The sequence below is a fragment of the Ctenopharyngodon idella genome, chromosome 16 (genome assembly GCF_019924925.1).
Source record: "Ctenopharyngodon idella isolate HZGC_01 chromosome 16, HZGC01, whole genome shotgun sequence".
NCBI lineage: Eukaryota > Metazoa > Chordata > Actinopteri > Cypriniformes > Xenocyprididae > Ctenopharyngodon > Ctenopharyngodon idella.
Window position 1 is genome coordinate 20,604,786 of NC_067235.1, and position 14,774 is coordinate 20,619,559.

The following is a 14,774-nucleotide window of genomic DNA, read 5'->3' on the forward strand; positions in this document are numbered from 1 at the left end:
GCGCAATGGAATGCAAACACCTGTAAACCTGTTTGATATTTCATGTTTGCATGACGGTGACAGGCTGAAAGCTGCTTTTGTTTTCTGTTTTTACAAAGCATTTGCTGTTAATAATAGCCTATTACTGTTGTTATTTATTTTATTACTTTTTGCCTAAGAAATATATAGCATTTTCTTATTTTATATTATTTCTGAGTATATAGGATGTGTTTAAGGTAAGTTTATACAACATTTGCCTTCATATTTCAGGCATATTTCTACAAAGATATTTAACAAATTGTTTTACATTTACACCATGTTGATCACTTCATGTGTGATGCACTTGGAATGGAACTTTTTTTTACCCAGTTTGAGAGAATGTTACTTAAATCATATTGTAGTTAAGTTTTTAAGTTGACTAGTTAAACAGTAAAAAAAAAAAAAAAGAAAAAAAAGAAAAAAAGAAATCGAAATCGTGAATCGGTCAATCATTCTGAAAAAAAATCGAGATTTTATTTTTTTGTCATATCGCCCAGCCCTAATGACAGTGTTTATAGTGTTTCATCTCCGCACTCTGAGACGCAAGTCACATTTATGATGGAGAGGAAAAAATGCCACAGTTTCTTCCCCGATTGCAGCAACTTCCAATTTTATTAAAGATATTTTGTGCCAATTTCCCAGGAAGTAATGATTTTTTTCTCCTGAACACATGGGATGGAAACTATGCTTTATTCGCAAATGTTTTATGTGATTTTCCAATTTTGCGCATAAGTTAAATTCGGAACTTTGGATGAAAACGTACAGTAGCTAGTGATAATAATAAGAAATGTTATTTAAACACATGTATAATGATTTCTAAAGGATCACATGAAACAGAAGACTGGAGTAATGACTTCTGAAAATTCAGCTTTTCCATCACAGGAATAAATTTCAGCCTGGAATAGATGTGCTCTCACTACAGTTGTAGTTAAGCAAACAATATGACTGGCCTGAAGTGAATCTTGAATCTTCAGACACATAAGCCATGTCTAAATCAATGCAGGCCTGCTTTCCTGGCTCAAAAAGAGGAGGGCATGAACTCAGGTCTTTGAAGAACTATACCGCCAACCCTCTGCATATAGGACAAGATGTCCATCTGAAGAGCATTATGGTTTTGCCTTATCAATCACTGGCCTTGACATTAGCAATAAAATACTGCCCTCTTCATCTGACCTGTGCCAGCAAACCCTTTGTAGTATTCAAAAGACTATGGAATACCATCACGAGATGAAGTATAAAAGTCTGGTATATGATTTCTTGGCTGCTGATTACCCAAGAATCACCATTACATGAAATCCAATGTATGAAAACAGAAGAAGCGCTTGCAATAACAAACTTTCACAAATGAACAACTCAAACATAAATGACTGGTGCATGTTAAGTAATTAAATTCTATATATAGGAATTCAGGAGCCTTACTGGTACAATTAAGCTAAACTGACATGAGAAACACATAAATAATTAAAAAGAAACAGGAACAACACAAAAATAAACAGGTGAAAAAATATGCACAGATTAATGCAAAAAAAAGAGGCTATTTGCCAGATCACTCTGACATGTAGTACTTTTAATATTGGACACAGATGCTGAGAAACCTTGGCTTCATCTTCTTCTAGAATAATAAATCTAAGACTGTAAACCTGCTTTTAGAGCTAAGGTAAAAAAAAAAAAAAAGTATGAAATGCATCATGGGTTGAGCTTTTGAAGTCAGAGTGGATTCAAAATGCCAAGAAACAATGTGACTAATACAAACACAGACATGCTAATGAAATCCATAATTTAAAACAACAACAAATAACAATTTAACAAACTACCTGTACCTGCTTGTGCAAATCTCACCACCACAATGTTAGGGGTTGTGGGTGGTTGCCAGGGTGTTGCTAAGGTATTCTGAGTGTTTTTAGTGCATTGCTATGTGAACATTTACAGGACCAAAGCTGCGTTCAGATTGACAGGGTCCCTATGAAGTGTTCAATGCTCCCTATTCCCCTATGCACAAGATATCATATGATATCTGAAGTTCACTTGTCAAAATGTGTTCATTCAGAACACCCTGGAAACAGTGTTGGGGGTAACACATTTCAAGTAACTAGAGTTACATAATAATATTACTTTTCAAGTAGCTACTAAAGTAACGCAAAATATCTGTTAAGTTACTTTTTAAAATAAGTAACGCAAGTTACACTAATAAGCAAAAATTACTTTAGATTATATTTAAAAATATGAGTGTTGAACTTCCTTCTCCTGTATCCTATTCTTCTTTAATCCAGAATGGCTGCACAGCTGAAAGGTTTGTTTGAGCTGCGCCCTCTACTGTACAGCCTTAAATATGCATTTCCTTCAGCCTGAGGCTTATTCATTTCACTTTTGGTGTGAAAGGGCCTTAAAGGAACACGCCACTATTTTTGAAAATAGGCTCATTTTCCAACTCCCCTAGAGTTAAACAGTTGAGTTTTACCGTTTTTGAATCCATTCAGCCGATCTCCGGGTCTGGCGGTAGCACTTTTAGCGGCAGCTTAGCATAGATCATTGAATCTGATTAGACCGTTAGCATCTTGCTTAAAAATTACCAAAGAGTTTCAATATTTTTCCTATTCACAACTTGACTCTTCTGTAGTTACATCGTGTACTAAGACCGACTGAAAATGAAAAGTTGCGATTTTCTAGGCCGATGTGGCTAGGAACTATACTCTCATTCCGGCGTAATAATCAAGGAACTTTGCTGCCGTACCATGGCTGCAGCAGGCGCAATGATATTACGCAGTGCCTGAAAATTTGAAAGAAAAGGGTGTTGATACAGTTTTTTTAGCTTACATCTCAAAGGAATTGCCTAAGGTATTTTTCTAATTGCACACAGGTAAATCCAGTCACTACCCAATTTGCCGGCTGGAACTCTGCAACTACACAAACTTAGTGCCGGTCACATTGGAAGTTACCTAGCTGGGGACTATTTTCAGGCGCTGCATAATATCATTGCGCCTGCTGCACCCATGGTACGGCAGCAAAGTTCCTTGATTATTATGCCGGAATGAGAGTATAGTTCCTAGCCATATTAGCCTAGAAAATCGCAACTTTTCCGTCGGTTTTAGTACACGATGTAACTACAGAAGAGTCAAGTTTTAAATAGGAAAAATATCGAAACTCTTTGGGCATTTTTGAGCGAGATACTAATGGTCTAATCAGATTCAATGAACTATGCTAAGCTGCAGCTAAAAGTGCTGCCAGACCCGGAGATCAGCTGAATGGATTCGAAAACGGTAAAACTCAACTGTTTAACTCTAGGGAAGTTGGAAAATGAGACTATTTTCAAAAATAGTGGCGTGTTCCTTTAACATTTGCCAAAGATATAACTTTTTTTGTTGTTATTAAAAAACAAACAAGCACACCCAGCCCAGGAGAGAAAAAGTAACGCAATGTGTTACATTACTTTTCATAAAAAGTAACTAAGTAACGCAATTAGTTACTTTTTTTAGGGACTAACGCGATATTGTAATGCATTACTTTTAAAAGTAACTTCCCCCAACACTGCTTGGAATATCATCCTACACAGACAAAGCAACAGTAGTTTATATTGAGGTATAATGGCATAATACTTACATACTTAAATAAATGTAATATAAATTACCATACTTTAATTTAATATACATGTGTACATAACACACACACATTATTGTTACACTTATATTATTAATTTAATTATTATAAATTGTCATATTTGAAAGCATTAAATTGAGTGATAAATGTCTGTTGCAGTGATTAATATAAAAATGAATGTCACTTGGTTATATTATGTATATTTTATCTTATTTAACCATAATCATGATAGTTGCACTGTAACGGTCACATCTTGTGCAAAACGGGTTTCAAAGAACGGGTTTCAAAGTGCAAGTTTTTGAAAACGTGTAAACTCAGTGTAATCTACAAAGATGCCAACCTTTGAAAACGGTGACGGCATGCACATGCGTATTACGTGTTTAGTCTATAGGCTCTATGCATTTGGCGCAAGTGAAATGTAAAAGAATGCATATGTGTTCAGGCGCGTAGTCTTTCTTTACTAAAAGTGACATTGCCAACTACTGGCCTGGCATGCATGATACAGTGTTTTTAGTCGTTTTCACGGATCCGTGTGAACAGGGATCTTTTTGACAATGTTGTCATCTGTACAAAGAAAAAACTTTTTTATAATAAGCAGTCCAATTTGAGATACATGTCTAGCACAAATGGTGTGCATTTTTTCAAATCTTTAATCCTAAGTGTAAGCAATAGAAAAAGCCTTAGCAAGCACCACTAATGTGTTATCAACTGTCGTAACCATTTCCTGTTTGTCTAGTATCTACAAAGAAGACAAACACCTGTAATTTCCACAATATCCAAAAAGTGGCTGAGGAAGAATGTTTTGTATCTGTGATGCAAAAGAAGGTACAAATTACTACATGCTGACAGTGTTCATTTTTGCTTAATTGAGATCAGCGTAGGTGGAAAAATAGCAACTTGTGATATCCTCTAGCCAATGTGAAGTGGTCCAGACAAAAGTCTTTGTGGAGAGAGCGGTAAAGCCACTGTCTACAATGTGATCCATAACCATTACATGCTTTTGATTTTATCGTGCAGTTAGATAAGAGGATGTGGTCTAACCCGAACACCCTTATTTCATGGCTTTGCAGTGACATACACTTTTCCTTCACTATAACCACATTTGATGATGTTTTCAAAACTGTCAGTCAAAATGAGCTGATGTTTTCTCCATTTCAATAAAATTATTCAAATAAAATCTAAATGACTTGGACTGTTATACTCAAGTTGTCTACAATTAAAATTCTGTCTTAGAAAAACAGGTTCACGGAGTTCAAAGGAAGAGCTTCTTAAAAATAACAACCAGTCGCTCCAAATGACATTTAACAACAAAGCAAACCTCATATCAACTTCTGTGATAATTTCACCACTTCAGCTCCAGAGGTTCCTCATAATTGTGGCACTCTGTCAGCAAATCAATTCCTTTTTACCCAGACACAGGTATATTTTCATCACAAGCAAGGGTTGCATGAGGGTAATTGAGGTTAGCTCTGGGCCAAAAACACTATGAAGGTAGGTACAAAGCTATGATGTTGTTCTTCTCTACTGTTCCCACATCTTTTTGTAAGTCTAGACTAGCTTATACTAAGAAAGAAGACACAACAACCCCACAATTATGCATTTCAGCATTTCCCATATCCAATTTTGTTACATCAAACCAGAATAAATGTCAGCTTGATGGCACTGTGGTGAAGCCAAATATCACATTCAAAATAGCTCAAGTACTGTGAATGCAAATGCTTGAATCAATCAAACAGGCAATCAATCAACAATGCCTCCAGGAGAAACAAACTCCTTATCTGATGCATGCAAACAAGAAGTGGAAAACTGTGCCATCTACTGTTTAAATGAATGTGCCCTTTCTGGCATGCAGCAGATCACAGAAGGTAACAAAAGATGTTATGCGATTGTGTCCCTCAAAATCAGAAAGCATTCATGCAACTAAATCACATTTGGAAAGAACATTTGTTTATTACATTAAGTCTTTAGGTGAAAAAGGATAACACAAAACACAAGAAGTTATACATTCTTTTACTTTCCCTCAAACACAGCTGGCAGTGATAAACTTCTATTTAAGGTCTAGTCCTTAAGATGTGCAAGACAGTTCTGCAACTTATACTGTCAACTTTATTAATGTGCCAGACTCTTTACTAAAAAACTGTCTTAATGATGGTGCAATTCGTCGCTAATCCATCAATCTCAAGGCAAAATGTTTCAGTTACAACAGGTCTTTCTTTCACGCTTAGTAACACCACTTTAATAGAAACAATCAGAAAACAATCTTTGACCCACCAATGGAAAGTCAGAAATACTACAGGGTTTTTCCTAGATTAAAAATGTTTTTCGGTGGTAGCTTACATACACGTGTAAATTTGATGACACTAAATGCAAATAATTAATTATAATAATTATATATATAAAATATATATATATATATATATATATAAAATAAGTATCACGATATGTAATATAATTGTAATTATATTTATATTGGATATATGAGATATTGATCATCTAACTTTAAGAATTTGACAGAATTTTCGGTAACACTGCAACAAGGTTCAATTTGTTAAGCTTAAAATGTAAAACTTTTCACAGCATGTATTAATCTAAGTTATAGTTAATTAATGTTTGTTCATAATACATTAATGTTAGTTTATACAACTCGATATGTTAAAGTATTATTATATGTAGAATTTAACATTATCTTTAAATGCTTTAAAAATATTTTCGTTAGTTCACGATGCATTAACAAATTAATGCATTAGTTACAACTTTACAACAGTGATACCAATTGTTCTACCTCAAAATGCTGTGGGAATTCAAACTAAAGTTGAACTTTCAGAATTGTACGAAGAAAAAAAAGAAGAAGTAGTTAACTTCCACATTTCCATTCCCAGGTTTACTGATTATGAATTTAGAGCTAACTAGTTGTTTAAGTTGATTGACTTCCTAAATGGGTCACACAAGCTTTATGGTCTGTGCTGTAGCACTTTCCATCTCAAAATGCAGAACTCAAGATCTTGGAAGAAAAATACTGCATCAAAGACTACTACATTTGCTTTAGGAAACTCAAATATTCACTTTGGTGGCCACCAAAAAATGTTCAAAGTAGGAAAAACCCTGTATTAAAAACGACACGAAATAAACAGAAATATGAAAGCTGTTAATTCACTGTAAGTCACAACATTATACAGGAGATAATAAGCTCTGGACCAACAGTAACAGTCTATCATGTACATAGAAAACTCATTAACACTCAAATCCTGAGCTCTCTGATACTGTTGGATGCGAATATCTTTGAACCAATGACTTTATTGTAGAAGTTCTTTAACACCACACAAAATGAACAGAAGTGACTCTGAAGTAAGGCTTTTTTAGACCCAAGTGACCTTTCAAAGCATGTAGTTATTGCATTAGGTCTAAGTGAATGGCAAAAGGCTGAAAGAATGGCTTGAGGTTCTGTAAAACACTGATCATCTGCTGATATTTTTGTGCAAAACGACTGAAAACCAAAAGCATCTTCTGAAGATATTTTGCGGTTCTCTTCACCAAGTGTATGTTGATGATAACGGAACAAAATCCCTCTGTTATTTAAAAAAAATCAATGCAGGCTTATTCTCATTCGTTGAAAGATGGCATGTTTCCTGAGAGGATCCTGAGTATAGTACGTCACAGTTTCTTAAAAAGTGTGATGCGTTCTCAAAGTGGTAACAGAGAGGAGAATATTTGCACAAGGCTGCTGGTGGCAGAGTTCCAGCGCTCAGTTCAGTGGGATAAAGCCCATGTCGGGAGCGTCACTAAAAATGAGCGGACTGTGGCTGAGGGAGTATGGGGGGCTAGGCAGACGCAACATAGGTTTATGGGTGTGAAGAGCAGCCCGTTTGTTCCCTCTCTGGGGGCAAGGCATGTCTGTGGGGCGTCGGGCCTGGCGGCCTGAGCAGCCGGTAGAAGGCTTGCTGGGTGGAGAGACAGCGATGGAGACGGTACTTAGTAGACTCTCTTGGGTAACCGGAGCGGTTTTGGGTGTGCCTGGAGTGCAGATGCTCTGGATCACTGTGGAGTGTGCCATTGATTCTATAAGCTCCTTTGTGCCCTGTGTGCACTGCAAAAGAAAGGGTAAGAGATTAAAATATTAACAAAGAAGATCAGTCATAAAAAATGCTTATGGGGTATCCAAGTGCCAACTGATGTTAAGACAGCAGAGCAAGTATGAGTATGAGAATCTAGCCAAATCAGAATTAAGATGAAAGAAGGTTAGTACCGCCAAGGAAATAATGAGATGAAAAAGCATATCGTTTTACGGTTTCCGATGAGCTCAGGGTGAAGTGGTGCAGCTGATTTTATAAGGGGTTCTCCAGGGGTCACAAAAGGATGAAAACACCTCTTAACATTAGGATAAACATCCATCATGAGAGAAGGTGGAAAAGAACACGTGTGCATGATAACTAGCATGACCTCAGTCGACAGAATCCCGAGAGTGGATGAAAATGAGATAAGTACAGATGAATCGTGATGATGATACATTAATTAGGAAACAATGACATAATGGAGGAAAAACAAAACAACTGCAGACCTCTGGCAAGCACTAATATATGAACACATGACCATTATAAAATGGAGTAAAAACAGATGTCAGCTAAAACACTCAACTCATCCAGGAGCAAAAGGAGGAACAGAGAATAGACGGCGATTCCCAATGATTTCTGCTCTCATGACAGATATGTCTTATGATAGTGGTTTCAATGCATAGAAATGGAAGCCAAGCAGACGGTTCAAATCAAAGACTGAGTAAAGGCCAAAGAGTCAGGAGAAGGTGGTCATGAATGACATGCAAGCAGCCCTATAACACACCCTTACCACTGAATGTCACAGTGCTGCAGGAGCCTTCAGGCAGTGCAGGAGAGGGCAAACTCCTGACAGTTCTCCTCCTGTGTGAGGTTTATAACTTCAAACATCAGGGCTTGATGCAGGTCAATATCAAAACAACACAATAAACTAATACGATTTGGATTTGCATTTGTGGACTTCAATATTTTCCAAGCTAAAAGCATTAAAAACACACATTTTTACAATTCTATCCTCCTCTCCATGATTTTAAACCTGTGAGATTACACATTTATAAAATGTTATATCTAGGTTCCAATGTAATAGTATATAAACTGAAAACTTTATGTACACTGTGTTTTACATTTTGAGGTAAAGATAATGACCACTCTAGCTTTGTAATTTTTCCATGTGCATATCTCACACATCAAACAGAAAAGGTGCAAGCCTCATTAACTGTAACTCTTTCCCAGCATTACATCACTAGCCGGGGTTTACATTAAATGATTGTGATTATAATTAAACCTGGACAACCTCAAGTGCATTTTCACATGCTTTCCTGTATCAAAACTTAAGTTTCAGACCTGTTAAAATTGTGGATTCTGTTCATATTTGCACTATTGTTCAAAAGTTTGGGGACATTAAGAAATTTGATAAAAATACAGTAAAAATCAGTAATATTGTGAAATATTATTACAATTTAAAATACCTTTTTTATTTTAATATATTATAAAATGCAGTTTAATCCTATGAGGGCAAAGCTGAATTTTCAGCAGCCATTACTCCAGTCTTCAGTGTAACATGATCTTTCAGAAATCATTCTAATATGATGATTTGGTGCTCAGGAAACATTTATTATTATTATCAATGTTGAAAACAGTTGTGCTGGTATGTGTGAAAACTCTGATACATTTTTTCAGGTCTATTTGATTAATAAAAAGATCAAAAGAACAGCATTTATTTAAAATAGATTTTTTTGTAACAATGTAAAAGTCCTTCAGTCACTTTTGATAAACCACATCATGCTGAATATAAAATAATTCAATTATTTTTTTAAAAATCGTACTGACCCCAAACTTTTGAAATGCCATGAAATGCTTTTTGGTGGATGGTGGATGCAGTAATATGATGATTTTAAACCACAGCTACCAGGGCTGTACGGTGTGACATATATGTCACACATGCTAAGAAAAAAAATCAGTCTGTGCAATTAATACATTTACCACAGTAGCATGCGTGCAGTACAGTTTTGCGTGTGTGAGACAGAGGCACTCATACCATGTTTGTGTCATTCTTGGCCACGAAAGGAGGGAGCTCAGCATCAGAGGTCACCGTTTGAGGTGCGTCATCTGCAGGTAAAAAGCCTCTTCTATCAATCAAGCTGTAAAAGATGAAAAGGGAGAAGTGCGTGACCTATTGTGACTTGACTTTCAAAACATAGCACATACTGAACTTGGAAAGAAGTCAAAGAATTGTACAATTAACATGTCATAGCTGGCTGAGAAACTGTGTTCTTGTTTGTATCAATATGTACTGAAGGCCAGGATGTACATCAGCCTGAAGCTAAATGACAAGCAAAGTTGACATCCTTCACTTACTCATTAACAAACTCTGATATTTGCATATTTCATAATTTAGTCTGATGAATACTAAAATAAACATCTATTTCTGCTATGATGTTGGCATATGCATACAGTACTGACCTGGGTGGCATCGGCCCACACAGCACCACACAACAGTTTGTGAAGATGTTGTTATAGGTGTAGGGATTCCCTGATTCTTCACCTCTTTTACTGGACCAAGAGCCTTTGATCTGCAATGTATAAAACATTGCAATTAAATTATAAGTATTGACTACATTATTAATTAATTAATTATATAGCTTTTTGATATTATTGATTAAATTCATGCATTCATGGTAATATTTACATCTTCGTTGGTTGTGAGGTTGGAGGCCACAAGATAAGTATGAAAACCTGACAGACCCAGAATGGACCAGATGGAGAAGAAGCAAATGACCAGTTCGACAACAGTGCAGAAAGAGTTAAGGGTGCAAATCTGCTATAAATGTGTGTCAATGTCCAAATATTGCCCTGTTCACACCAGAAACAATAACTATAAAGATAACTATAACGATAAATATATGTTCTGTGATTCCAGTGATGCTGTTTAACTGTGCCATTACCAATACAGTTGTGATGTTGATGTTTATATTTAGAATGATTTTTAACTACATCTTTATCGTTATCATTATAGTCATCGTCTTTGGTGTGAACGGGCCTTAACAGTACAAAATATACAAAAGCAATAACAGTACAAAACAGTACAGTGATTTGTTAAGAACAGTTATGCAAAATCAATCCCATGTGCTTGCCTTGAACAGTCATTCTGCCCTATCACTGAACTACAAGTATTCTTCTGAGGTCAGCCAACCAGGTTGATTAACTCAGAGGTTGTGGTGGAAAACCATGACCTCAAGCCGCAAACTTAAAAGGGGGCTGGACACCAGCGGAATCTGTATCTAGCGGCAACTGTTGCCATCCTGACAGGAAAGCAGGGCGTGGTGGAATCCTTGAGCCGATTAGGGATGAATGGGATTAGGAAAAAGGCGGAACCAACAGCAGTGGGCCTGTAAACAGATAGTGAACTCTGTCAGCCTTGCTACTGTGTGCTTCTGAGCATGGGGCGGTGCAGACAACAAGCATGCCAGCGATGGAGACAGGAGTGTGAACACTCAACACAGTAAAAAAAAAAAAAAAGGATATCTGGCTGGGCTGTCCTGTATTGCCTGGATGACACCTCTATCACCTTGTGATCCTGTTGATGAGAGTAACTGATCAGAGAACAAAACTGCTTCAAAACTGACTAACAATATGTCAGTTAAAATACAACAGTTTCACACGTATCTACAGTACTGTTCAAATGTTTGCATTTAATTGATCAAAAAACTGTAATAATGTGAAATATTTTTGCAATTTAAAAAAAACTGTTTTCTATTTTAATATAATTTAATCCTGTGATGGCAAAGCTGAATTTTCAGCATCATTACTCCAGTCTTCAGTGTCACATGATCCCTCAGAAATCATTCTAATATGCTGATTGGATGCTCAAGAAACATTTCTCATTGTTATCACTGTTGAACTACTGTTAAAAAGCTGTGCTACTTAACATTCTTGTGGAAACCGTGATGCATTCCTTTCTAAAATTCTTTGATGAATAGAAAGTTCAAAAGAACAGTTTTATTAAGAGTTGTATTGTAACATTGTGAGTGACTTTCCTGTCAATTTTGATCAACTTAATATTCCTTGCTGAATAAAAATATTACTTTCTTTTAAAAACAATTACTGAATCCAAACCTTTGAACAGTATTGTAAAGTATTTGAACAAACCAGATTTTAACTATCGTGTTTTTGTGTGAAAGTGACTGTGGTGAAACTTACGTAAAGTGAGGTGCGTAATCACACAACCAAAGATAAAGGAGGTCAGAAAGGATAGCGACACTGTGAAGGCATAAAAAAAGCGATAGTTGCGCTTTCCAACACAGTTCCCCACCCAAGGACAGTGATGGTCGAACCGCTCTACAAGAGGAACAGAGGCATTCTGAGAAACATGCTTACAAGAAACCTGTGCATTCTTATGCAATGATTATAAGGAACTGATTTGTTATGGGTTAAACTATTACACATTCATTTTCACAGCAGCAACATGATATTTTGTAGCTTTTAAAGAAATAGATCACCCAAAAATTCTGTTGTTATTTACTCACCCCCACTTCCTTTCATTGAATTACAATTTGAGTTTTCAATGTTCAAAAAGCAAAAGTACAGTAAAAGTTTAATAAAAATGGACCATATGACTTATGTGTTATATTTCAAGCCTTCTGAAGCCATTCAATGGCTGTGCATGAGAAACAGATGAAAATTTAAAATAAAAAATTAATAAATTTAACTGAAAATCTTTGTTTCCACCCTAATTCTCCATGGCACATTCACAAGAGTTAATTACAGAAGCTACATAGCTAGATCATTCATAATTTATTTTTAATCCAATTTTCAGAATGAGCTGATTGATCCAGGTCTGAAGTATTAGTTCATGAATTGGACTTATCCAATTTGTTCAACTTACTGATCGCAGAAGTATACAATTCACTGAATGTGAAAATAAACAGTGAATAATGACTTAAATTTCAGTCTATACATAAAGTGTAAGGCTTCAGAAGACATGGAATATTGTACACAATTTGTATAAACTGCTTTTTTGGTTCTTGTGTAAGTTTTAAAGTGATAGCTCACCCAAAAACATAAACTCTGTCATGATCAACTCACCCTCACGTTGATCCAAACCTGTATGACTTTCTTTTTTTCAGTGACACACAAAATAAGATATTTTGAAGAATGTTGGTAACCAAACCATTTTGGTTACCATTGACTTCTATTGTATGGACAAAAAAAAACAAAAAACAGACATTTCCTTAAAATATCTTCTTGTATGTTCTCACAGAAGAGAAAGAAAGCTATACAGGTTTGAAACAACATGAGGTGAGTAAATCATGACAGAATTTTCATTTTATAATTGAAAAAACAGCAATATCATGTTATCAGTTCATTTGGGTTTAGAATAACATGTAGGTGAGTGAGTGATAATTTTCATTTCTCAATGAACTATTTCTTTAAATGCAGAAATTTTATGTGCTGAATATGTAAATCCTGCCTTACCGACACAGTTGTCACACAGGCTGCAGTGGGATGTCCGGGGCGGACGGAACATCTTGCATGTGAAACAATATTTAAGCTTGACCACCTGGTCATTTATAAGGATCTCTTTAGTGCGGGGAGGTGGACGATATGTTGACGATCCAGAATTATCTTTAAAGAAACCCACAATTTTAATATCAACATACACAACAAATAAGTTAGAAAGCAAAATAAAGACAAATAACAAACTACACATTCAAAGCCTCACCAATCTGTCTCTCTATGTCAGCAGCCTCATCCGGCGAAGCCCTGGGTAAGATCCCAGGGTCTGTAAAACTGGTTTGAAAGAGGGTAACGATGACGAATACAAATAATACCCCACCAATTACTGGAATGAAGACAGTGAGGTTTTGCACCAGAAAGGGGCAACTGTTATGGATCAAACACAAAGACAAGAACAAAGTTATCACCTGACACAAACATGGTTTAAAACGCTTACTATCTGATGATAACCATGTGAATACAACTCTTTCAGACTGGTATGATGTCAAGAAGAACTACATCAGGTGGTGGAGATGTCTCTATTGTCAGAAGTAGTAGTATTGTCTAGCAGTGTGAACACTGGTGTCTCTGTGAGTAAGTGCATACTACTCACTCAAATGTGAAGAATAAGCCACTGGTGATGAAAATAAGGCCGATGGTCAGCGGTAGCACGCCGCATTGCCTGGCCAACATAATACGCCCATCACAGTAGAATCGATTTTCTCCAGGGAAAACCTCCCATTTTCTCCGCAGGCGATGGGAGCTTTTCCTATCACAGGGTAGGGTGGAGGACGTCCGGGTGGTTGATGTTCTGAGCGTTCGTGGGTCTATTTGTTGATACTCACAGTTTTTCATTTTAAAAAAATTGTAACTGACAGTATAGAGGTAGGAGAGTATAGATGTAACCTTAAGAGCAGGTTTAGTAAACTTGTTACAAACCGAGCCCTAACAAAGAGGAAGCTAGATCGAAACTACTTATCAGCTGTGAAACTCCGACACATATTACTAAAGATACGGTCACAAATGTACTGACCAATCACTTGAGTACTAATTTTAATAGGTCAACATATCTATTGAACTAAGCTAACTTGAAAGTCCACAAAGTACATAATGCGTTGCTCAATGCATTCGTTTGCAACTAAACATCCCCTATAGGGATTACACCGACGAGCAATTATTATATGATCATGACATGTTGTTGTTTTTCCTATAAATGAGGAGTCTCTTTGCTAAGCTAATTACGTTAGCTTGCTGACTAGTTGTCAACTATCTCAGCGGACGACATTATCCTCACGCGCTGTTCAACCGTCATTTGAGCGACACTCGGCTCCTCGCGCTGCCCAATAGTCCGATCGCTGTCCAACCGTAATGAGTCTGTTAGGTACTGAAAATGAGATCAAACCATGTTGTTTACATTTATCTAATAGCTAATATAACGTATCGATCAGCTACAGCCGAGATACAAAAATATTTACCTCAGGGCGATCACTTCCCTAGCCGAGGATTACCTGAAGAAAGCGACCAATGACTCGCAAGGGATGCGTCATCTCAGCCAGACCAATGAATGATTACTTCCGAGATGCTATGTCACGATCTGTGTAAATTTTTACGGATACTCAT

General features: G+C 36.4%; 1 protein-coding gene across 3 annotated transcripts; it reads right to left on the minus strand.

Annotated features, from left to right (window-relative positions):
• Positions 1-5,537: 5,537 nt before the first annotated feature.
• On the minus strand, positions 5,538-14,748 carry zdhhc18a (zinc finger DHHC-type palmitoyltransferase 18a). Of its 3 annotated transcripts, none has more exons than XM_051865637.1 (10): positions 14,630-14,748; positions 13,768-14,538; positions 13,381-13,541; positions 13,134-13,283; positions 11,859-11,996; positions 11,184-11,235; positions 10,348-10,450; positions 10,122-10,231; positions 9,697-9,799; positions 5,538-7,696 (listed from the first exon to the last, which is right to left on the minus strand). In XM_051865637.1, exons 2-10 carry the CDS (start codon positions 14,007-14,009, stop codon positions 7,355-7,357), a joined length of 1,401 nt encoding a protein of 466 aa, XP_051721597.1. In that variant the 5' UTR covers positions 14,010-14,538; positions 14,630-14,748; the 3' UTR covers positions 5,538-7,354. The 3 variants fall into 3 exon arrangements, with proteins under 3 accessions (XP_051721597.1, XP_051721596.1, XP_051721598.1); XM_051865638.1 differs by adding an exon at positions 8,452-8,522 and having other exon boundaries at positions 7,460-7,696; positions 13,768-14,691; XM_051865636.1 differs by having other exon boundaries at positions 13,768-14,692.
• Positions 14,749-14,774: the final 26 nt, after the last annotated feature.

Bases quoted from the DNA above. Each gene is read 5' to 3' on its own strand.
- zdhhc18a (XM_051865637.1), bottom strand. From the start codon at position 14,009: ATGAAAAACTGTGAGTATCAACAAATAGACCCACGAACGCTCAGAACA. The intron at 11,997-13,133 runs GTAAGGCAGGAT...TTCCTCTTGTAG, and splicing joins CCTGTGTGACAACTGTGTCG to AGCGGTTCGACCATCACTGT. The intron at 7,697-9,696 runs GTATGAGTGCCT...TTTCTTTTGCAG, and splicing joins CCAAGAATGACACAAACATG to TGCACACAGGGCACAAAGGA.